General features: G+C 39.3%; 1 protein-coding gene across 12 annotated transcripts in view; it reads right to left on the bottom strand.

Moving 5' to 3' along the window:
* Positions 1-26,446, bottom strand: part of adgrb2 (adhesion G protein-coupled receptor B2) — a 264,272-nt gene that overhangs the window by 162,841 nt on the left and 74,985 nt on the right. For all 12 annotated transcript variants that reach the window (XM_032580162.1, XM_032580165.1, XM_032580168.1 and 9 more), the window contains one exon: positions 24,673-25,576. In XM_032580162.1, coding sequence (XP_032436053.1) covers positions 24,673-25,561 — 889 coding nt within the window. In that variant the 5' untranslated portion in view covers positions 25,562-25,576. The remainder of the gene's footprint in view (positions 1-24,672; positions 25,577-26,446) is intronic.

Genomic DNA, 26,446 nt, shown 5'->3' with positions numbered 1-26,446 from the left:
CTATAATTATTTTCTGTTTTGTTTTCGGACTTCTGCAGCTTCTTAAGTATACCATCCATGTACACCGACAATGATAACACAGCAGCGTTGTAAAATATAGATTTCCTCTCCAAAAAACAAGGAATTTGTAGTTTTATTCAGTGTGTTTTTTTAAGTCTATGATAGTAGAAGAGGCTCAAAGAATGGACTCATGTGGTTACATTAAATAATTCCAGATCTGGACGTATATTTTGAAGCTTTCAATCTGCTTGTGAGTTACTAGAGGTTTAATATTATGTCTGTTGAGTCGAAACATAAATCCGATGACCCCCCCAAGCAAGATGGGTGCTCATATGGTAAGGATGAAGTCGACTGTAAAAAAGCCAATAACCGTGTCAAGGTCTTTGCCTGTATGAACTTGTTAATATTCCTGTTTGAAAGTTTTCCATCTCATGTGTGCCCTTTCATTTGGCTATTTATAAAAACAATTAAAGGCAATGTTCTGCTTGTACCTTCGTAAGGAGTTAGGTGATTTATTGTACGGCGGCTCTGCATGCAATCTGAGATCATAGTATATTCACCTCCCCTGAGACAAAGTCTTTTTGATTGCAGATTGATGTGATGTTTGTCTTTTTGTCCTTCTGAGATTAACTGAAATGATGATGATGGTGGTTTATGTTGTACTGGAGATGTATCAATCAGGCTTTTTCTGCCCATTGTCAAGGGACTACAAAACAGAATGCAGGAAGAGAGTATCCTGCAAATGTAGTAGTTTGAAAACCAGAAGAAAATGAGGAGGTCACATGATTATCCCCATTTACAAATTACAGGATGTCACTAATCTGTGTTTGTTTTCTGCTAAGCTCAAAGACGCGCACCCAAATAAACGCTGTTGGTTGATTTATTGATTGAAAGGAGCAGTAGTTTTAAAATTTGGTGAATTTTAGAGTCAATCAAGAGGAAACTGCCCGATTCCCGTTTCTGGTTGGATGATTGTTGCTTCGGTTGCCCTGCGGCTGCATGGAAGGTCAGGCTAACTGGTGCAATTGGCTCAATTGTAAGTTTGTTTGCTTGTCGTTCATTTATTGCAGATGCAGGAGATGATGCAGCAGCTCTGTGGAGCATACTGTTGGAACTTGAAAATCACATTAGTCTAATGCATCAATAACACCACTTTTCTTTTTTATGTAGCAACTTGCCAAAAAATTGGGTTCGATTTCATGAAGACATTCAGGTTTTCCATTCAGCCACATTCTTCTTCAAAACCTGCTTCCATGTATTTAATCATGTTCACACAGATGGCTCCACAATTTTGCTGCGGCTGCATAGAATATAAGCAAACAAAACAATCTACTTAACATGACCCTGATCAGGTGCCAAAATGGTGAAACAAATAGAGGAACTGACCATGGCATGTTGTTCTATGGGTGAGAAAGTATATCTGAAGTTGGTCATAGCAGACTAATCATGATAATACTGTGCTGATACATGACCGAGTCATTTCTACCCAAGTTAAAGCTTTGCAGGCAGTGTCACTGAAAGCCAAATTCCATTTTTCTCTGCTTCTGATGGGAAGGAACTATGTCATTAAACTGTTATTGTTATTAGAGATTACCTGATCCAATACCTTAGGTCAAACCAAGGCCCTGATCAATGAGTTTACAAACTGCTGGTTTCAGAATCCCTGCCAGCTCTAAACTTCCCATTCCTGCTATTCACAGCTTCTCGCACCCCCAGTCAATCGTGTGACCACATTTTGCACTGTTGGCTATATATTTTTATGACATTTATATATGTTTATGAAGCGCTTTGAACTGCCTTTTTGCAGAAATATGCTATACAAATAAACTTGATTGATAAAAAAAAAAAAAAGCTAGCTGTAGCTTAGCACTAACGTAAAAACCGATCAGGCGCAAGATAAAAATGAAACTGATTCTGAAACCATTAAAGTAACTTTCTCACCCAAGTAACGGTATGCATTTTCAAGTTTCAACAGTAGTGCCAGCTAGAACATGCGAGTGTAGTTGAAAAGGAAGCAACCAGCGAAACTAGTCACCTTTCCACTGTACATTCTAGAACCTCTAAACGTGTCGGGACATATTTGCAGGGATGACTTGCATCACTTGAACAGCTGCCTGTGCATTCCGCAAAATATCTGATCAAACAAAGTGGCAGTTAGATGGAAATAAAAAGAACAGGCAGGAAAAACTGATAGGGACAGTGGAGAGGGGGGGGAATGCATGCTTAACTGAGCTCACCCAAAGCAGTGATTAAACACTCTGGAGGCTGAGAGTGTAGAGAGCTCAAATAGCTGCACTTAAGCACTTGAAACACTGAATGTGCCGTAATGACGTTTGCATAAAAATAACACACAAGCAGCATCTGAAATCATTGTGTGCAATTACCATGCTCGACTAAGTGCAGCTGAGAGTTTATCACTTAAACTTTTATCAATTGGAACATGATATAGTGGGATCAACACCGGCTTTAAAGGGGATTTGGATGCAGAGTGATGGCGGGTCGACCCTTACCCTTGGGTAGTCTAAGGATCATTAAGACCATGAATGGGGTAACAGCCCTTCGAGCAATAAGGTTAAAAAAAAAGAAAAAAAGATGGGGCTGCCGTCCGAGAATAAGGAAAACAGCTCGGTTACACGTCATTACAGCCAACTGATGTCGGGTGTAGCGAATCTTTTCCTTAACTGTATATCTACGCTCGCCTACATCTGTGCGTGGGAATGTGCCCGGGGAGAGGGTAATGAGGACCGCTGGGGCTAGTTTAAGAAACCAGGGTTCACTGGCGAAGAAGTGAGCTGGAGCTTCGATGTGATCCAAAGCAAAGGCAAAAGGGATGGCAGCTTCTGTGCTTTCCAGTTGTGTGATCTCCAGCCCATATTTCACCAGAATTCGGCTGTCTATCTCCAAAGCAGCACACTGACCCCTAAAATTCCCTTTCAAGCAGACTACTTTTAGTCATCTATGGAGCAAAGTTAAGCCCTGTGGGCATGGGAGGAGGAGGTTCTAGCGTTTCTCAGATTCAGTTGTGGCATGTAGATTCTGAGGGGCAACACGCATAGGTGAAATATAAAACTTGTAACAAAAAAACATGCCATTATGTTCAGTCATGCAAAGCGCACTGTTGGTATCTGGTCAGCTGCTCCAAGTTGTTGACCATAATTGCACAACCCTGTTAATGAACCTAACAAGATTCCTTCGAGTTACTTTATTTCTGAAAGAAGCTTTAAAAACTGTGACCTAATTTGAGGTAAGTTTTTGTTATAAGGTTAGAAGCAGCTAATAGCTTAAATGCAATCGATACATTCCTAATACTTCTATGAAAAGAAAATATAATGAATTCAATCTATTTTTTGCACTATTCTTTTTAAATTCAGAGGTATTTCATGTGTAGTTTTTAGTTTCCGTTTCATACAAAGACCTTTAGCGGTGCAGCATCTCAGACTTCCATTTTCTGTAAAATAATTTTACTCAAATTGTTTATTCATACAGCACCAATCAAAAACAAATGTAAAGCACATCAAATTTAGATACATACATATCTAGTCAATTCAATCCAATCCAACCATATCAACAGATTCAACATCTATTATGTAGATTTCATTACGATCTTAATCATGAAACAAATTCAGTCCACTTCAGTTTATTATCCCACCTGTTAAGTTTTCTGTCTAGCAGTCATTGCTCTTCTGTGAGCGTATAGCTTTACGTGAGTTGTGGGTCGAAAGGTGTTCACTTTGCAGAACAACCTCATACTGAGCATGCATATGGCAGCAGAGGACAGGAGAATGCCCCTTCAACAAGAAAAAAATAAGAAAAAGAAAAGAAAAACTTCAGCAGACCATGGGTCAGTGTGAGTTTGTGAATTGAAAAAGACAAGAGCAAATACACCGAAAAACACACACATTGGTCTGGGAGTACTGTCCAAGTTGTTAATGGTCACAGCAGTTCCTTTAGTTACTTCATGAGAGTTTTTCACAACATCAAGCAGAGTGTTCAGGGAGAAAATGGACTTAAACAGAGCAAGATCAACCCATATTGTCATCTGTTGCAACACAAAATGAAGGCATTGACAGGAATGGCTCAGCTGATTGCCCCCCTTCCAGGAAGGTCTCCCAGCTGAACAGACATAATCATCATCTTCCATCAGCGGCGCAAAACATAGATTTGCATTACATGCAATGAATAGGGATGCTATTCATCCCCATTCCTTCACTGGAGGGAAAATTGTTTCTAGCTGGCATTTTCACATCTGTTTGTAGATGTGTAAAGGATGTGATCAGGCACAGCACTGATTAGGAGCCCCTCCGCTCCTTCACCTCAACGCCTGTCGCTCTCCCACACACAAACACGTGCACACACTAAAGGGGCACTCAAGCTTGTGCTCCTCTGAGGATGCACTTTTTTATTTTTATTTAAATTGTTTTGTCATTTGATGACAAGGAGAAAAAAGATGGATAGGCAGAACAGAAAGACCTCTGAGGCAGAAAACAGAAGGATAAAGATGTAGGTATTATATTTTTTTTTTTAAAACTTTTCAAAGTGGTTGAGAGACACTAGTTATAAAGAGGAGGCTTGGAAATGTTCAAGTTGACAAAGTTACTGATAAAATGACAGTTCCTAGTTTCTCGCAACTGTGTGCTGTATTTAGAAGAAAACAAAATGATTTTGTTTGTAGTTATTTTGTGGTTCAGACAGTAATGAGTCATAAAAACAGATTGAAGTTAATTATAGAACCTGGCAGTGATACAATTAAGTTAAATGTCTTCTCTCAATATAGCAGTACAACAGTGCTGTGATGTATCTGATGAGTCTGATTTCATGTGGCATCCAGTCAGTAGTTGTTATCCAAAAATTATACTAATTTCATCTTTTTTTTTATGAGATTTGAATGCTGCGTATGTTTGAAACCCACTTAAAACAAAGTTCATGACATTCAATTGTTTGTATTTCTAACTAGATGAGCCAGACAAAAACCCAGTTTTGTCAGGTGGGATTATAACAAAGTCATTTTAATGAACAGCCTTTGGGAACATCCTCTGGTAGCTGATCAGGTTTGGAGACAACTCCTCTGAAACTTTGAGGGGCGGTTTTGTGACCGATATGTTTGCATCAATCCAGAATCCATACTTATTAGATCTACAAATAACTTAAAAACAACAACAACAAAAAAAAACCTTCAGAACTTGTTCCTGGTTTCGCTGTGGCCAATCATATATTCCAGCCTATACAGTACCAACCTATCACCTTTTAAAAATATCTTGTGAATAAATGTAATCTTTTATTTTCTGATACAGTATCTTATTTTTTTTTTAAAAAACGAGTAATCATAAAAACGGACGAGCAATTATGACTTAAAAAAAAAAAGACAGAAAGAAACCATATGCACAATATGCACAACCGGAGCAACCTCATCACATCCATATTGATTTCCCACTGGCCAACCAACTGCTTAACCATCTTTGTGGTGACAGTTTGACCCATGAGACCTGTTAGATATGCCACACACATGCACACTCGCAGGGATGTACCCACAGCCTTTAGGGAACTCCCTAAAGCATTTATTGACCACAGAGAGAAAGTGGCTATTAATCTGACAACGGGCTTAAAAGCCTGTCTCCACCTGTTCTCTGTGGACTTGGTTTTATGACATGCGACTCCATGCATGTGGGTGTTCGTGGTTAAAATGATACAAAGACACAAATGTCTGTACTTCTTTTCTTTTTTTTTGTTTGGAAATCTAAATTTGTGTCACTATGCTATATAACAATGCAGCCAAATCATGAGTAAAGTTCAAAAGCAAGTCACCATTTGTGTTTCTTGCTCCATTCAGTGGCAGTGTTATAGCGCCGCCAATACATGACAATTCATGATTTTATTACGCTGAAAATGGTGCACAGGGTACTTTCAAAATAAGAATTATTCATGACCTTCCCATTTTCCTTCGAATACAAATGACAGGACACATCCATCAAAAGCAGAAGGACAGGAGATGATGTCGTTCAAGTAAGGCAAAAAGAAATTATCCGACAAATGTGCTCATATCGTAGGTCAGAGTAAGAGCTTTAAAATGTTTAAAACGGCTTGATCTGTGACACGCGAGGCTTGCTGTTCACCGAATCCCCATAAGGAACAATTTTGTGAATCTTTTGCACACATTCTTACCAGGAGTGCCAATTATTGTGGAGGGCGCAATAATTAGCTGTGGTATGAATGCTCTGCCTCCTGGCCCATGAGTTATCCTTCGCAGCAGAATGGGAGCATGTCTAACCTTCTATTGGAGCAAATTAGCATCATTCGGTTGCTCTGTTGTGTTTAACGTACAAGGGGCAATGTACCAAACGAATGAAGCAGGGGCACATGAATTGATAAAGAATAGGAGAAAAATAAAGAAACACTCCCTTGAACAACATATTTATCTATTAATTAGAGCCCGAACTCACAGATTCTCAGTTTTCCTCAGTCTGGCAACAAAGAAAGTACTTTTTGTCTAGTAATAAAAAATAATAATAATAAAAAAAATACTATGATGCTAGAACACCTGTGTGTTGCAAGGTCAGAGGTCAGATTATGGAGAAACGCTCTTTTATGTTGCCATGTTTCTTTTCCAAGTGAATCAGCTTGGAGGACTTTGTCTCAGGAGCCTTGTTACTGTTGACTCAGAGTTTGAGGCCATTGTAGTGTGAAGTGTCACACCCACAGAACGGCGCAGATGCACAGAAACTCACACGCATGGATAGCACAAGCGTTCGAAATATCTTCTGGAGTTCGTGTTATCATAGCAACACGAGAAGTGGTCTTAAAGCTGTTGTGGGTGTGCTGAAGTCTGTCCTTGCCACTCTGTGTGTGTGTGTGTGAGCGAGTGCCTTTGGCGCGTCCTTTGTGAATGATGGCTTTGCTAAAGTGCTGTGAAAAGAAACATTGGTTTGCTATGCCTTTGATTCATTGCTGATGTGTGTGTGTGGGGGGGGGGGAATTTGCATAGCAGATCAGACTCAGGGCAGATCTGTGCTCTCGTTAGCAGGGTGGCTACATACTTCATCATTATCATCAGTGCTTCTGCACCAGCCTCTCTGCTCTTTCTCATAATAAAAAGTGCTCTTAAAGGAGGACAGAAAAAAATAAATAAATAAAACAAAACAGCCAATGTCGTTGGAGTTTGGAATAATCACTAGTCACTCTGTGCCGTGCTGTTAAAAGGTAAGCTTGCGGATGTTCTTTTTTTTAGTTCTTGTTCTTATGTCACACATATGTATTAAATTACCAATGAAAGCTTTAATACCAGACAAAGAAAACCAAAGTTTAAATCAAAATACAGTTTTAAATGTCGATTTAATTTAATAAGAGAAGAATGTTGTCATAACCAAACCAACCACAAATAAAAATGTAATAAACCCCCTTGCTAAATCATGAGTTAATTGTCACTAACTAAATTTGCTTGGTTCAAAATCACTAACCTCTCTCCCAGGCCTGATTTCCAAATGTCACAGAATTGAAAATTAAGTTTAACTGGAACCTATCTGATAACATGAAGTAGGCTAAAACTTAGACATGTATAGGCCTAAAAACGTGTTGGAAAACCATTTCTAAGGCTTTAGAGTAGTGAACCCTCCCAGGAGTTTCCATTCAACCAGTTTTTGCCACCAACAAATAAGTCAGATGCAATCACCTAATGAAAATCACTATTTTTTTGTTTTCACCTCATCATTTCTAATTTATTTTATGATCTAAATACATATAAATGTGACATAACCAAAACACCCAGAAGCTTGTAAAGGGGGAGAGGGGCCAACACATTTTCACAGAACTGCATGTTTCACCTGCCTTCCCGAATCTCTTTTCGTGTCTCTCCCTGACAGGTTTGCTGCAGTCCTTTCGGGGACAGAGCTTGTTATAGAGGACATGCTGACGAGTGGTGATCGATGCTAACTCCCAAGCCGCAGCATCAGTCTGGGAGCTGCAGCGGTGTCCGTCTGTCCATCCGCATGTGTGCGTGTGTATGTGTGTGCCGCGCATATGGTACTCTGTGCTTGCATATCTACTGGTGTCTAAGCAAGATGTTTGGCACCCAGCACAAGCACCTGCAGGTGCTGCTGTCATTCTCCCTCCCCCTCTCCCCATGCCCTTGAGGGTGTCAGCCCTCATTGAGCGGGCGTGGGCTCGTGTGGGCTCACATGCGTGTGATGGATTTAGATATCAGTTTATGGAGGATTATATGGACAGCTTTCACAGCTTTTTTTGTTTTTTTTTGTTTTTTTTTTGTCTGTGAATATTTTACTGTCATATAAACAAAACACAATTTCAACGCAGCTGTGCGCCAGTGACAGACAGAGGAAGAAGTGTGGCTTTGTGCCAAGTGTGTTAGCGTAAACAGAAATTATATCTCTGGATTGTCGAGGGGGAGGCCGTATAAAATAAGGATTTCTTAAGCGGGAAATCTTCACAGAACATGTTCTCCTCAAAATGGCCATCTACTACACACTTGACCACTTCAGAGTGAAAGCTGGCAGTGGCAACGTAAACGTTCGTGCAGCAAGAGAAAGAGGCAAAAATGAGACCAAGACGGAGACTATGAGTGTTTGTTCTTCTCTGAGTATTAAATCCGCCATAGAGAACTGCTGGACTGTGACAGTAGGCTTATTACAGCTAGTGTGTCGATAAATCCCAAGCCCATTTATTTCCTGCAAGAGCGAGAAAGCATACCTCGCTTTATGTCCCCTGCCGAACAAAAAGGCAAGGTGCTTTTTTTTTTTTTTTTCCTATCCACTTATTTCACCAGTTATTTATATATTAATGGGTTCATGCATCATAAACTTTTTATCCAAGCCGGGGCTGGGAAGGACTGTGAGCAATATATTTGAATTGTTTGTGGCTGCCTTAACTCTCCTTCCCTCTTGATGATTTATAATGCTCTTGAATAAAACCTCTCCTCATTTGCATGTAACCATTAAGGTGGCTTAATAAAACATTAGACAAAATTGTAGGTGATGAAGTTAACTTCTTCCAACACCACATTAGATGCAATTTTTATGCAGATTACTGTATCCAACCCCTCCTCCACTCAGCCAAATAATAAAAAAAGGCAATAAAACACTAATGGTCCACCAACAATTATTTATTTGAAAAGGCTAATGGGATCATTATTCAAAGTTTCTCAGACAATTAGGCATTTACATATTTATTACAAAGGCAAAACAGAGTCAGAGAAACTTACGATTCAACACAACCTATCTATTGAAGAGTTTATAATTAATGCCAACCTGTAACTGGAGTTTTTATTCCTTTTCTCTTGTTCTTTTGTCTTTAGCTTCCTGTTGACTATCACACCTACTTAACCATGTAAAAGAATTCATCAAATGTAAGTAAATTAAAGTGTCAACTGAATGTTTTTTCACTCTAGCTTTGAAAAATGTTTGCTGCCGTTCCAGAGTCTTTACAAAATGGTCTGCATTATTTTTTCACCAGCATCCGCACCCCCACCAAAAAAAGACCCAAGAAATCCAATTCACTCAAATATCCAGGTTTTCATTCAGTTCTTGAACCTTTGACTTAAAGCCCATTTTAAATCTTAATAGAACTTAATTGAGCTATAATGTTTTATCAAGTAAAACTGCATGCGATATTTTCAGTTGCCAATGCACACCAATTGATACTTCTAAAATATTGTTCTTTTGACTTTAAACATGGTAAAAAAAAAAAAGAGTCCAAAGGAAAGAGTGAAGTTAGGAAAAAACCAGACTAATTAACACAAAAACTTACAATTTCATCCAGAGTAGGAGATTTTCTGTCCAAATTTATTTCATTTTAGTCATACATGCTTATGTAAATGTGACTGGCTGCTGTTCTGCATGAGCATGTAAAAGAATAGCTCCTTGGATTGTCTTCAAGGACCTTGGCAACTTTTGGAAAATAACTATTCAGAGTTTTTTTCGCTAGATTTTTTGGGAACAGATTATAGTTGGCTCAATTTGATACATAGGGGTTTATGGGACTGCTCCTCATAAACTACATAACCTTCATAAATCCAATCATACCCTTCCTGTCTTTTCCAGGCATGTTTTTTTTCCTTGCTTCTTGTGTGTGAGCAATTTTTTTTCCCACTGTTTATCCTTTTACCAAAAAACAAAAGAATTAGAAGAAAAACACCTGGCAGATTTACTGCTATTATTTCTTAATTAATGCATTCATTTGAAATTTAAAGTTGCTCTTCTCTAATTTTTACTTTAATATCATTTTTTTGTTATAGTACAACCAATAAATCAGACTGAAAAAAAATAGGGATTGTCTATATTTATAGCTCAAAATTGGAGTTGGCTTATTATTTTCCATAAAATTTCATCAGGTTTACAGAAAGTGCTTGACAATCAGATATAAATATGCACATTTCTAGGGGCACATTCAGTTTAAGCACTGAGTCACATTTTCACACATCTGGTACCAAAATGTTTGTTTTTACTGCAACCTTATTCATTAATTTGTTATTTTCACCCTAATTCAGCAATTATGAATTGTTTGCTTGCTGGAAAGCAATTTTTACTTTCAGACACTTAATGTCATGCATTTTATTTTCATAAAAAATATACTACTGTTTTAAATTTCAATAGAACATTTAAATGAGCAGCTGAACGCAGAATCACAGGTGTATGTGATCCTCTTTGAGAACACACAGGGTCAATCTGAAAAACTTTTTTTCATTAGGTGGTAGACTACTCGTTTGGAGAGCAGTTGTGAAATCAAAGCAGAAAAACTGCCAATTTATTGCAAGTCATATTCTTGTGACATTCACAAATGTTATTGCACATATAGGGCTGGGGGATATCAAAAACCATCCCATGATGATCAATTTTTCATATGCTTCAATCTCGACATATGTAATAAAAAATTTGTCAGTTTTAATGCTCTCTTGTACTATTAAGCAAAAAAAAAAATTTCAGAGGGTTATCTTTTATTTAAAATATGTGTAGGAGTTCCCCTGTGTAAATTAAAGCAGCTCTCAAGGGAAAAATAAAATAAAAACAAGACAACATCTATGTTCGGAAGAAATAGAATGTTTTGCGAGCGATCAGCATTTTTTTTCTCCAGTTGTCACCCTGTCCTACCTGAAGAAAGAGGCTGGGCAAACTTTATCTGTTAGCTGCTACTGTGCTGTCTGTGTCAGGCTAACTGGGTTACACTATTCCAGCCACAAATGCAATAGCTAAGTGCAAATAAAAAATTGGATCTGGAAATGGTCAGTGTGTCCATCCACTCATTTCACTTCAGAAACCGTTGTATAATGCTGCGGACACCTTCACCTCTTCAGAAATTCCTAGTGTCCATCAACACTTTCTCTTCACTCAGCTAGTTGAATAATGAGTACTAGACAAGCTCAGCATTGACAAAGAAGTAGAAAGTTGTCAAACAACAAAGATTGGAGTGAAAGGATTGATGTCAGGATGAATGTAATAGTTTTTGAGGCTGAAACAAAGGGTTATCCAACCCAATCCCAATGGACTGTTTCTGCTTCCATTCTTCTTATTTTTAAACTGTCTCTGGTTCATTATGCCTGAATACAATGAATAGTTTATTATCAGACATCTGCAGAACTTGCCGACATCCTATATGGGTCCGTTTAGCCATTTCAATTGGCTGTTAGAAGAGGAACATGTATGAAACATGCAGGACGCAAAACCTTATGTTGGCCACCTTTACTTTATTCATCTAACACTTTATTTTAGTTCTTAATTAAAAAAACTAAAGTCCAATATTTTATAATGCAATAAGAACTGTTTTGAGTACTAAATAAATGCACCAAAGTCAAAAATAGAATTATTTTATTTTTGTTGTGCATAACCTTTGTTTGTAATATTCCAATACGGCTCACAAAGAGCTGATAGCATCAATAGAAGCAGATATTGCAAACAGTAGGAAACTGATTTTAGAATAAGAATATCTACCTTGGGAGGTCAGTAATCCCACTAATCCTAAACATAAGATAGGACACACACCTATATACACTGAACACCCAGTCAAGGGCATAAGAAAGGAGATCTAAAACTCTCCCTCATGACTTCTTGAAAAGCTACAAAGTCCATTTTTATTCCAATATTTCCTATACATGTCCGCAAAAACACATTTATAAATACCGAATAAGTTGTTGTCCACGGTGTTTCCCCTCTGCTTCATTACTCTCCCATGCAGATGATACGATCTCAAAGGCGGCATGGAGGGAAGGAACTGGGGAGGGGAGGTTTCTGAGCACAGCTGGAGATCGCCTGAGACTTATCTCGCTAGCAAAGAGCCACGGATGAGCGGAGTGGAATGACGGATGGTTGGAGTGGGAAACGCACAGACAGCCACCAACACGCACTTGGCAAACACGCATACACAGACATACGCTGAGGTGCACTTCCCCGTGTGTTTTTGTTAAACTCATGGGGCAAGCTTTCCTTGTCTTGTAATGATTTCTAAATAGGGCCTCCTTGCCCAGGGGTATACTTAATTGCCACACACTGGCTGGTGATGCTAATGTGCACTGACAAATGAGAGCAAGAGACAGGGAGAGAGAAGAGGATGTGGTAGTTGGACTTGTTTTAACTTTGACTTAGCAAGGGCAGGAGTGACTGTCACTCATAGCCCAGCGTGACACAGCCGTTTGCCAGTGATGTTTAGAGACAAGATGGGGGGTTAATGTAAGATACCGGGAGCAGATGCTAGCACACCGGATCACTTGTCCTCCTCTCTTTCACACACACCCACCCACACACACACACACATCAGCAAACACATCCCCTTTCCTGTCAGGCTCTTGTATTCTTTGTCCACTGTGCTGCCAGACATTGCAGTAAACACTGTTCCCTCCTACTACACACCCACTTGTGAAGGAGAATTCTTGTAGTATGCTCTTGTGACTCTGTGCATTTTCTAGTCAAGTGAGAGGTCTAAAATAATTTAACTGAACTGAACCAGTGGACCCAGCAGGCTGTCCACGAAAACACAGGTTCATCTTTGGCCAAAATTGAGGGCGTTTCTGATGCTGACCACAAGATGGGACTAGTGAGAGATGGGCCAAAAGAACAACAAAAAAGGTATTTAAAGGACACATCTCTTTTCTGCGATATCTTGACTGTGTAGAGTTTACAAGGCGGCACCAAATATGGGACTGTGAAATGTAGACGAACATTTTAGTCTTTCAGAATATTTACTCTGTGCAGTCCAGTTGGCTTTCAATTTACTGGGAGGGCAAAAAGATCCCACTTGAGGTGTTTTCTATACATCAAAGTAGAGAAGACTCTTTCTCTCCACCTGGGGAGATCAATCTGCAGTTGCCAAATTGGAGACGTTAGAGCAGGTACCCCCTCTTGACTGAGGATCTCACTGTACCACATGAAAGCAGTACAGATAATCAGCTGACAAAATACTTTTTTCCAGAGATTCTTCTATTCTGGAACATGCTGCATGTGCCTGTTAACTAAATTCAATGGAAACCATTTGGGGATAGATGGAATGGGAGATTTACAAAAAAAATATCTATTATTATCAAACTGAAGATACCCTTAAAGAAGCCACATTTACCATATGGCGAAACGCTCCCTCCAGCTCAACCAAGGCTGGGGCCACCTTACAAAACTTATAATCCCCATAGAGACTTGAGGTTCAAGTAAGGAGACCGGTTCCTGTAAATGTTCTGTCATCATGACACAATTGAACCTGATGATGGATCTCACACTACAGGATTTATCAAGTCAATTAAAGCCAGCTGACTACATTAGACTCGTGTAAACACTTGTGGCAGCAATAGTTTGAACAAACATACCACTGCGTGAAGTGAAAAGACTAGACAGCTAGATAACTTAAAAATAAAAACATAGACAATTTAAGAAAAAAATTTTGGGGGGGGGAATATTTGTGGAGGACAATGTAAGCGCTATAATGTGTGTGTGTATGTGGGTGTGTGTGAGTGTGCTTCTGGAAAGCCTCCCTTGGTGTATTAGAATAAATAGCCTTGTCTATCACTGAAGGCTGTTCCTGGCAAACAGATTCTCCTCACGTCAAGCCAGATGAACACAAATGAGGTCCCATGAGAAGACATTTCTGGGGAAAGAGTGTCCCCATGCCACATTTCATGAAGGACATCGTACGGGTTAGGAAGAGGTGTGGGTGATGGACAGGGCATAAAGCAAGGCTTCATCAACCATCAGCAGAACCACATAAATGCATAGCCCTGTTTTTCACTTGAACTTAAATGCACTGAGGCAACAACATAAAAATATAGCTCACCTTCATTCTGTCATGCAAAAATCCCCTGGAAAAACAAAAAAGAAAAACATTTGCATAATGACAGACAATCCGTTATGCTCCTTGCTGCTTGGTATCAGTAACCTCCTGTATGTCTCAGTGTGTCTCTGCTGGTGACAAATAGCATCACCTCGCTTCTGAAAATGGGTGGAAGATACACACACAGCACGATCACAGGGTCACAACATAACCAGCAGTTGTCAACCACTATGTTACTTTAGTACCATTCCATTCCTGGTCTGAAACCTTGCACATGTTAAATCTCTGTATTCTGCTGAAAAGTAATTATGGTTCTGTAAAATCCAATTGAAATGCAGCTGTGATGTACATGCTTATGCAGAAGCAAAAGGATGTAAAGAAAGGACTACTGAGGGCTCAGCTGGCTGGTTAGTCAGCACATGAGTCACAGGATTGAACTTTGCATGGTTGAATTTAAAGTACACTACATTTATTCAAGATATTCTTTGGTACAAAAGCTACAATTTTATTTTCCTTTTCACATCCTGATAACACTGGATAAGCAATTTGTTTTAAATGGAGTTCATGTGATACACCAACACCAAGCATGTTTGAGGTCTTTGCAGTTTCCAACATGTTTTCATCTCAACTCAATCGCTCTCAGCAGCCTGCATGTCCCTAAGTGTACAGTAGTACTCCCCAAAGAATTATGCCATCGCTGTCATGTAAATCATGTAGTATTAATTTTCTTCCAAACAGTGTTTGTTGTCAACATCACTAATTTATGTTAGTCTATCAAATATAATCCCAATAAAATATACAGAGTACAACACAATGCTTGCTCATGCAAAGCAACAATCGCACAAAGTACTGTTCATAAAATGGCGGTTTTTCTTTTTTCAGTGTACAATTGCAGACCTCCAAAGCTTATTAGAGGTAGAGACTCTTGGATAGTGACAAAGAGATGGGGAAAATACTGTTTTATATTAACATGTTTTATGAGAAACAATAATGAATTTATTGCCGTTGTTAAGCCTTAAGGTTAACAGCAAAGAATTGGAGTTAAAATTTATTGTGTTTACCCAGAAATCTCCACAGGGCATGCTTGTCAGTGGGGAAGCAGTGTTGTATTTTACTTTTATTCCTAATGCGCATCATTGAAGCAAGTCAAACTGCTCGGAGGGGATTTTGTATCCACATGCAACAGTTTCTTTGTGCGTCTTTTTCCGTTTGTCAATGCTAATTTCCAAAGACTCATGTCTATTCGATATCTTAATTAAAATTTACTTCTATGGTTCAAGATGAACCAAAAGCTCAGATTCAACCTCCCGTCTCCAGATGGCTTGACGGTTTCTGCTGTGGAAGGTGTTGAAATTACTCCACACAGAAAATGGTGACACAAAGAAAAACAATATTTTCTCACACAGGTGAACCATGATTCAAGTCTCCACACATGGCTGCTTAAATCAAACTTGCACCAAACGGGATGTCACGACTTTGTTCACGCTGAACTTCATTCTTGCCAATACACTGACACATTGGGTACATGTATGAAAAATCAGTGAGCAAGCAAAATATGCATATATATATATATATATATATATATATATATATTTTATTATTATTATTATTAGTTTAGTTTTTCAAACCACCGGAGTGGGGTTCAGTTAAAATATCAACTTTGTCAGATTTGCGCAGTCTGAGGTTGACAGTTGAGCATTTTTAAATCAGCACGCAACTGCAACTTCGAAACAAATACAGTACATATGCTTGCTCGCGCCCACACACACACACAAACATACACCAGCACATTGAAAAATGCAGGCTTTTCACAATTGTGTCACATCACTGAGGGCACAGGTGCACTGTGGGACGCCCGTCTATTTTCTGCAGTTAATCGATCACATGAACTCAGTGGAGCTTGACTGGGAGTCAGTGGCCCAGAGAGTGATATAAACTATAGTAGTGTGAGTGTGCGTCCGTGTGCTGCTGTAATGTATCTCTGCATTCCATTATTATGGAATTGCCCTACATCCATTCACAAGCTACAGGAGCCTTTGGAGACACATTGTAGCTCTCAGGCTTTTTTTCCATCTAGTCTTTAGCTCTTATTATATACGGTGTCAGATGCTCTCCTACTTCACATATGAACATGAATGCATGCATGCGGTCTCAGAAGGCTACTGTGCACTGGGAGGTCTCTTTGGCTCACTGGTGCTTCAACCAAATCTGGCTCGCTTCATCTCCTCAAATGTTGATCCAGACTTCAACTCTCCATTTGAAATCTCCTTCCTTTCTCTGTTTACTAGAATTCACTTTTTAGCGTGATACATTTTTTTTGCTGGACACAGGTCTGGTTCAGGTGCTGTTGCTGTTCAGTGTCAACCCTTGGTTTCATGCTATTCTGTCTACCAGTTACATCCGTTGAGGTCTAAAGGTGGAGTTTTGCTCTCCCTGTAAATGAATTGAATATATTTTACAAGGATTGTGTGTGAAGGGCCAAAACTAAGCAGTGTACAGCCCACTCAGTCAAGAAAAAACAGGAACCATGCAAAATGCTCTGTGTGCAGAAACGCCAAATTTGCACATCATCATGAAAACTATGCCTTTGTTGACAGCATCATGTGGTGATGCCTTTCTTGGTGGTTAGCCAATAACCACTATATCAAAGGTTGAGTTTGACTTAGAGTCTGAAGTTAGTTATGTTGTAGAAGTACTTTTAAAGGCTGACATAAAAGCGTAATATGGGACAAAGTACATGCATGGACCGTATGGAGCATTAAGACCAGTTACCTCAAGTTTCCTTCCCCGAAACTCAATGTAAGCTTGCATCTTAAATTGATCCTTCCTGCCAACCTTTCAAATAAAGCTGCATATTCCGATTCTCATTAGCAGCACAGATATTTGAATTTTCCAAAATCGGTGCCTTTAGGGCAATTTTCTGTTATTTTCTTCCTTTTAATCCTGCTTGTTTCAGTCAGTAAAATGCAGCATATGAAAATGTTCCTCCAATAACAAACAAAGGCATTGTTTTACTGTATGTATGTATAAAACCACACAGATAATTCGTTGAACTGTAGCTGACTTTTGAGAGAAAGCACAATTAAAACTGTACTGAACACCAATTGTATTTAATTCGAGAATTTCATATAACTTTTCTGGCTGTTGATTTTATTAATAATGAAAAATTGGTCACAGTTAAAAAAAAAAAAACAGTAACAATCCTGCGATCTTTTTAGGTTTTTGGTGTTAAGCAGGTACACCTACGGTACTACTGTATTGCAGCACACATTTTAAGCTATGATGTTGGCAGTGTACACTGGAGCTGGGCAAAGGGTTCTGTTTAATGGAAGATACGTGCTGTAGTTTCAGTTTACCTTGATTTATGACATTTTTAATGGCATCAACAGGAAGTTGGCTCATGTGCTGAAAACCAATCCATTCTGATACAAAGCGACCTGTGGAGAAACCAGGAAAAGATTTCATTGTTTACGTGTGTATGCGTGTGCGGGCGTGCACTGCGCGTGTGTGTCGGGGTGTGTGTGTGTAGGGACCTCTTCTGGAACATAAAGGGGCTCAGTGCTGAGTGAGAGAGCTATAGCTGAAGAGTACAGAATACTAATTCTGCTGCCACACTCACCCTGAGTAGTCCTTTAAAAACGCACACAATCCTAGTCCATTCTTTTTAGGAAAAATCTCCACAGCAACTGTATTCCACATCGCACAATTACTCTTTGTCAAAAGCAATGGGCACGTGTGTGCACTTCCATTTTTCATTTTGTCTACGTGTGTTTTGGTAAAGGCTCATCAAAAACACCTGTATGCACCCAGCACCAGAACAGTATGAAAATAAAAACCTCTCACCCATGCTGCTACCGACACAAACAATAAAATTCACACTATTCTCTCTGCTCTAATTAACAGTGTAGCTGTTGGTATTCCACGAGGAGAAGATGAGCCGCATGTGTGGAAAAGAGTGTGAGAAAGTGTTTGCAAGTGAGCGACTACCGGGCTCCTGCTCATGGCTAGAGTGATTTGGCCCCAAGAGTCTCCAAAATCCTAATGAATTCTCTCTGTGATTCTTTTCCTACAGACTCCAGTCTGCTGTGTCTATATGTGCCCTCAGTAGTGCACATATAGGGAAATATGCAATCCTGTCTGGGTGGAATAAAAAAAATCAAATCCGTAACTGTTTTCCATAACTTTCAAGATAAGCATTTAGCTCTTATGCTTACATGTAGACATGGTTTTTCAACAAGACAGCTACATAATGGAGCTGAAACCTCAGTAGGAACATAATGTTTACCTTTCAATAATTCACAAGTTTACATGCAGTAATTTGACAGTTTTAATTGCATTAGCCATTTAGCAAGCAATAAAGTCGAGTGTGGCCAAATGCTAATTTACAAAAAGGTATAAGGTATATCTTTTTAAGGATGCCTATTGGTCCTCCAAAAAAGATGAAAACCCGGGCTTTATCATCAATCAATAAAATCCCCATGGGCCGAACTTGAAAATTGGACGTTATGCCGCTAACACTTAGCTTTCGTCAACAACTCAGAGGCAGAAGTCAGAGCTACGCGCAACGCAAATAATGTTCGGGCCGGAACACAGTGCGCTAAATAATAAAACATAAATTAACGAAGCTTGGAGGCAGGTAAATTTTCCTCGAGGAATTTTAATAATTGAGGTACTCGAATCACTCGAAGAATTGTTTCAGCCCTACTTTACATCATTAATCACCATGAAATAACGTGATGGCATGTGGAAAATATGACAAGAACGCTTACAAAAGGAAAAAAAAAACATTTAATACTTATATTGACTGACCGCTGTGGTAGATACTGCCACACAAGGGACTGGATGTTCCATTTTATTATTATTGAAGAGGTTTATTCTTTGCGAAAGAAAACTAATAGTCTCGAGACATTTCTTGAATAATGTTTTCTAACCTACGCTAGGAAGAATTTGACCCAGTTACTTCTACAATTTATTACAGAAACAATTTCAAAGTTTCAAATTCTTCAGCCTCTTCCACCAGGAGCAGAAGGGGTGACGTCCATGACTTTCACAGTTAAAGGGCTCTCTGTATCCTGGTTCAGATCATAGCTTTAACCTTGTACATCCTCCGGTTCTCAATCACTACGACACAAAGGGGCGAGTGCAGCATCCATCATCCATCACTCTGACAGCAGCAGCACCTATTCCGTACGAGCACATGCATCCCAGCACATGAGCAATATAATGAATAATAAAGAAAAGGGATAAATATCCTACAAATTTGATCACAGAAGTGGTTGAGATATACAGGGGATTGCATTTCTTGATTAACTCAAATCCATTTTGGTTCCCTGGCAAGACTGTGCCACGGTGCTCTACCGTACACCTCAAATGTTGGGGACCCATAACAGCTGTATCCACTGAAGGCTAAACGGCTGGATTATGCAACATGAAGTATTGAGGGTTGCAGTCTGTGTTACCCGTGGAACCTGAATATACTGAACCACCAAATCTATTCTATTTCACAACCTTTACCATAAGAAATTCTAACGGTGGACACCAACTAAAAGAAAATAAGGGTAAAAAAAAATGTAGCAACACTATTAAAAAAAAGAAAATTAGAATCTGCCTGGAAGTTTCAATTCATGTCTTCTGTCTTTTTACAAGTTTATAAAAGTTTAAAGGTTCAGCCTTTATATCAGCATATAAAAATAGACTAAGTGTTTCCATGTGAAGATCAAATAGCACTGTAGAGAAGCAGGAAAGTCAAATATAAATCTGTCCTGGAGAGGTAGATGGAGAAAATATAAAACTAACAGAACATATAGATGCAGCAGACATACCACTTTATGTTTTCCATGTAACATGATCTAAGTTATAAATTATCTCTTCTCTTGAGGTATGAATATTTCAGAGAAAAATTCAAATCAGGTAGGAAAATATAACCAGTGCATCAGAGACCAACTGACAATACTGACGCATTTGCATTTGCTACATCTGTGTACATAAAACACATCAACCAGTTGGTATTTACAAAACTTTCTGAGGTGACAGTGCCACCTGCTGAATGTGGTGGTATTGCAAGAATGAAAAAAAAAGAAAGAATACAATGAAATAAAAATAATACTCTAGCTATATGCAACCGCCTTTGGTTTATAAACTCATAACCTCCGATATACATCACCTGAAGCCTCCTAATAACGAAGCCAGGTACAAACATTCACAATACATAAGCGTACATAAATGATGCATTTCTGAAATAAATTAAAATAGAGATGAAAGGGTTGGATAAAAATAGTCAGCTTGGTTTGCAGTTTCTATTGTGTTTTCTTTTTCTCCTTAGTATCTAATTTATATGGAAATGAAAACATGTTTTTTATCCATATTGTATGTAGTTATAGGTCTCAAATAAGTCCAGTGTCAGATTAGCAAATAATTTTGAGACCTAGGACCTCAAACTAAAAACACTGCAGATGAACTACAAACTGTCATATGAGAGACATTTATTTCAAATATTTTTTTACATTTTCTTTCCAGTGGAAAGATGGACCAAAATACTTCTGCATGTAATTCTCCTTATTATAATCATTTTCTGCAGGTACATAGTGTTTCTATTTCCACAGGTCACCCACAGCTGTGCTAACTATAATTTTGTCATTGCAAAATTTAATTCAGCGCAAGTAACAATTCTCATGGTTGCTAGATTTACTCTGGTTTCCTCCCACAGTCCAACCAAATGCATGTTAGTTTAATTGGATATTCTAAATTGTTCTTTCGAGTGTGACTGTTTTGTTTGGTTTTGGTAGGCAGATAGTAGAACTGGGCATGTCGATCTTTATATCAGTACCATTGACACCGAGATGAGTATTGGTATCAGATCAACGTTTGCAATTTCTCTTCTCTGTCCAGTAAATTGCTCAATTTCTTTCACCGAGATTAAAATGTCAAATATGCATTTTTAATTCGAGAGCAGTACTCCATACCGTATTTTAATGTTTCCATTCAGAACGTCTGCTTTCTTTCAAATACAATCTGTTTAATTCCCTCACCACTGCAGATTCACTCCAAAACTGTCTAGGCAAACAGCACACCTCGCTCTCCCAGCTTTCACAGTTTAATCTGTGAGCGGAGTTGAAATTTTAATTTTAGCATACCGATTAAGCCATTATCTATGCAAGCAGATGAAAAAATATCTTACTGAAGCTCATAAATGTACACTTATGTAAAGATGTATGCCTCAATCATGAAATATTAATATGACAGAATATGGTTACGCTTTTGTGTTAACTGAAGAGAAAATAGCATTCCAATTAGGTTAGATGCAGAGTACAGACTAAGTTATCCTAAAAGACATAAAAAAAATACATTGGTGTGTTTTAGAAATTTAAGAGAAATTTCTCTTAAATTTTTCTTAAGAGAAATTATATTTATATAATTATATTTCACTCACTAAATAAAAACAGCATTTTTCCATAAATATTTTTCTTGTATTTTATCAATCATTTAAAGTCAAATCACCAAATTGTTCAATGATAACGGCGTTTCAAGAAAAAAAAGGTATCTGTATCAGAGTTAGTATCGACGATGCAAGCCCTGGATTTACTTGGTACCCGATCAACAACAAAAGTATTGCACACCTTTAGTAGATGAATGCATTGCTAACAGTAAATATAATTTTTACTAAATTGAATTATCTAAGCACAAACTATGTCCGTCCATCCATTTTCTAACACCCTTGTCCCTAGTGGGGTGCTGGTGCCGATCTACAGCTAACGTTCCAGGCAAGAGGCGGGGTTCATCCTGGACAGGTCGCCAGTCTGTCACAGGGCAACACAGAGACAGACAGGACAAACAACCATGCACACACACACTCACACTTAGCAAGAATTTAGAGAGACCAATTGCACAAACTATGTATCCCTTATATTTTCTTTGCAAAGTACTCTCTACGGAAAGAACAACTCCACTGGACGTTTCCTTTTGCAATTTGCCACAATTTAAAATAGGTGATCTGGTCAAAAGGAGCTAAATTCAAACTTCCTGGCTGACCTGTAAAAGGCTATGTGTGGCACAAATAAAACTGAATATAATCAATCCCTGCTTACAATCCCCACTGTGAAAATGGCAATGGCAGCAACAGTGACGCCCGTCGAAGGTCATTTTTTCAAACTTTTTTCCTTTTAACCTCCTCTCATTGGAATCAAAGTATGATTCTTTAATATAGTTATATAAATCAATTAAGTATTAATCATTAATCACTAAAGCTTTTGTTCACTGACAGTTGAGATCAAGATGAATCCATATTAGAATAATAAAAAAAGAATCAGATAGAAAAGATAGAAAAGTGAACACAGGAGTGTGAGTTTATGCGCTGAACTCATGTATCTGGTAATTAATTAGCAATGAAAAATTAGCTGCAGATAGTGTCACTAGCCCTCCAGTTGATAAACTAATGCCAATTTGCATCTGTAACTACCTCTATCAGCAATAGATCATTTATGATTGTGCTTCTGTGCCATGTATGTTGTCATGCATGGCAACAGCGTGCATCAAAATCATGTCAGACTTGGTGGGTGATGGATTTATCATTACAATCATTCACATTCACCCCATCTCAGACGAGTTAAAGTCAGGCCTACAGATTGCATAATTTGTTTGTCAGATTCAATCCATCTGCTGCTCATCTCATACTGGGTCGCAAAGATCGGTTCTGTCAGTTCCGTGTCTGGCTGTCCCAGGTTCTCCTCAAAGTGGGACATGATATAGAAATTGGGAACTCCCCAGCAAGCATCCTGATCAAATAGCTGAATCGCCTCAACTGACTCTTCATCATGGAAGAGGATTGGCTCTTCTTCAAGATCCCCATGGATGATGGAGATTTTCACCATATGGCTAAAGGGGCGGTTGGCCATCACACAGGAAGACAGCTCTTTTCAAGCCTGTATCTCACACCTGTTCTGATCAACCATATCTTAGGACAACTGTTGAGATTCAGAAAATAAATGTCCTACATTTATCCCAAATAAACTTAAAAAACACAATTTAAAATGTATTCCTGCACAGAAGACATAGAAGAACAAAAAACTTTACATTTAAGCTCAGCTAAATGTCTCATACAGACACAATGAGACATCGGATAATGACGATGTTGAAACTTGATGTCCTATTGTAAGGCTTGACCACACCCTTAAGGCCAGCAAGGCTTCTATGAAGTTCTGGCCAGCTAGTGAGAGATAAGAGCAAATAATAAACCAGGTTCAAGTCATATGATATAGTTCCTTAGTAACTCGGTGAACTGGTATGATTCAGACATTTCCTGTTAGCTCAGAGTTGCTATAATCGCTACTGCATTATACTAAAGTAAAATAGGGGAAAGACTATCTCACCATCAGTTATTTGTCTGCCTCCTTATTTCTCCCTTTGTGAACTTATTAGATGATGTGATCTCCAGCTGCATAAAGCCTAAACAAAAATAACCTTCCTAGAAGCTAGGCGAAACTCTCCCTGGAGTTCTACAGATGTGTTTACTATTCAGGCCAAGTTTTTCAGAGGTATCCTGCTACCACATAAATGTGGTTGCTCTTAAAGAGGCCTGGCAGTTTATGTTCAATTAGAGACAAAGAAAAGACAATTCAGAATAACCTGTATATTAAATATATTCATCCAATGTGATTTTAATGGAATAGATAACCTAGTGGTAGTGATGAAGGCAAATGATTAAAGAAGCTTCAGTGTGTGCGCTTGTCACATTTCTGTTTCTGCAAACCGATTATTTATGTACATTGCTTAAGGCACACAAGAAATTATGCAAATGAAAGAAGCAATCATCTTGTGTATAAACGGATTATCTGCTTCATGTTCAATTTATCGATGTATAAATGACCATTTGCGCAAATTTGTGCCCGTCGTTGCGCATCTGATCCCCTCCGCACTGTGTAAACAGACCATTTCACGCACTTGTGCCGTACGCACACAATGATGTGCTGCCTGTAAACTAGTACTGTAGGAGCCACACCTCTTGCCCACATGGGGGAATCTCTAAAATATAGATCAAAAGGCAGAATTTCTGTCAGGCATTACTAATCTTTTGATGAGAGCTTTAAAAGGCTTCCTTTGAACTGCCTCGGTTTTTAATTAAAGGGCAACATGCACAAGACAAAATTCAAATAATAAATTCTCTATCAAGCAGAGAATTTTGACCTCCCCGGGGTGATATAAAAAGACAGGAAAACAAGAAGAACTTCTCTCGTCTGTTTGTCGAGTACACAGGCAAACAACTGCACATATGAGATAAAAAAAAAACCTTTGAATATCAACAATGTTCGGTCACCCACGTGCCATTTCAATATGTATCAATGCACGTTGTATTAAATAAAGAGCTGCACAGAACCGATATGAAAATGGTGTAAGCGAGACAGAAAAAACTTGAATCACAAACCCTACCTTGCCTGACGTCTCTCGGTGCTATGGCGATTGCATCGTTGGAATGAAGTTCGGTTACACAGCAGTCATCAGGGACGAGGGAACCGTTGCTGAAACTGTGCGGTGTCTCCGGAAGTAGAGGAATCGGCGGCGCCATGATGTTGTGATTAGGACAAATGCAGCCCGTTTGCGTCATCCCACAAACATCCCCATCAGAGGTCTCCTGGTTCCCATTGGGGTCCGTCCGCAGACACTCCTCAAACCAACGACAGAGCACGCCGCAGGTGAACTGACTGGAGTTCTCGTTGTTAATGAGCAATACCTCCACCAGCCTCTGCTCCACCAATTCCTTTGTTACCTGAGGCTCATCTGCAGCAGGGTGTCTCGTCAGACATAACTGAACAAAGTTTTTATCAAACTGCAGGAAGGAGTAGGGTCTGTCTGAGTTCAAGGGGCTGCCGCAGAGATCAATGATCTCCTGATCCCTGGCCGTTGCCGTTTGTAGATGGAGAGGGCAGCTTTGATTGACTAGGTGGTGGTCAAGAGACAGGAGCATGGGGTGGTGCATTTGGCAGATGATAGGGTTTCGGGTGAAGCGGAGGTAGAGGGAGTACTTTGTAGGATCTGGATTTTCCAAGGACCACGAACAACCAGGTGTCCTGAAGGGAAAAAGCTCCCGTAGGGAGAAAGAACCATAGAGCACCCCTGCTACAAGGCTGGAGCATGGTGAGGAGATGGGTGAGGGGCCCCCTTCTGCCCCTGTGCTGGGGATGCTTTCGGCAGCCCCATAGGCAACCTCAGCTAGGGTAGAGAGAGGAGCTAGAGCGAGGGCAGACAGAGCAGCCAGGGCCCCAGCCACGGCCAGGAGGGAGGACAGCACAGACAGACACACCCCACCAGCAGTGTTCATCCTATGACATTCGTCCTGCAGGGGGAGAAAGAGAAGAGAAATGATCAACATTGGACATATTTGGTAGCATCCGTAAACAAAACTGACAAAAATCAACATGACATAGACAAAAGACAGACTCAAACGTGTTATACAAGTCGATACTAAAGACGCATGTCTGGTTGAAAGCGTTTCTAGAATGATTTGTGCATCGCCTCAGAGGATTACAAAACCAACTTTATGACAGCAGTCCTCCTGAAGTTTTTCAAACGCACAGACACACAAGAACTGTCAAAAACACAAACACATCCCTGCTGGGCTGGATTAAAAGGGCTGATGACTTGGCTGTTGAGACATGCACTGTGGGGCCTGCTCTACCCTTTCCTGCTGATATGTGCGCGTGAACAGATTTGTGCACACAAACAAACTCCCATGCACACACACTCCCGTCCCGCTGAGCAGCTCCCCTAAGGTTCTGGCAAACTATTACCATCACTGACACAGTGAGGGTCCGCCAACAGCCTGATTTTGACTCACAGAGTGTGCACACACAATACCGGAAAAAAAAAAAAAAAACACGCTCTCTGCATACAATATTTTTCTTCAGGCTACTTGAAGAGTTACTACTCTTGCCGTGTGTCTACTCGATCATGCAAGACATACGAAGCATCTTGGTAAAAACGCAATTTCAGGAGGTTTTGGGGAAAATGGGCCATTCTTGCCTGATCAAGCAATACCAAGCTGATGTTCATTTCTCTGAAATATTGGCAGAGCAATCTAGGCCTATCACAATAACAAATTTTGCTGAGCGATTAATTGTCTCAAAAATTATTGCAATAAACGATAATATTGTTTGAAAACCATTTTAAAACTGATTTAATGGTAATGACATAATAATGCAAGAGA

Source organism: Xiphophorus hellerii, chromosome 13 (assembly GCF_003331165.1).
Source record: "Xiphophorus hellerii strain 12219 chromosome 13, Xiphophorus_hellerii-4.1, whole genome shotgun sequence".
Lineage (NCBI taxonomy): Eukaryota > Metazoa > Chordata > Actinopteri > Cyprinodontiformes > Poeciliidae > Xiphophorus > Xiphophorus hellerii.
This window is presented reverse-complemented; position numbering and strand designations above follow the sequence as displayed.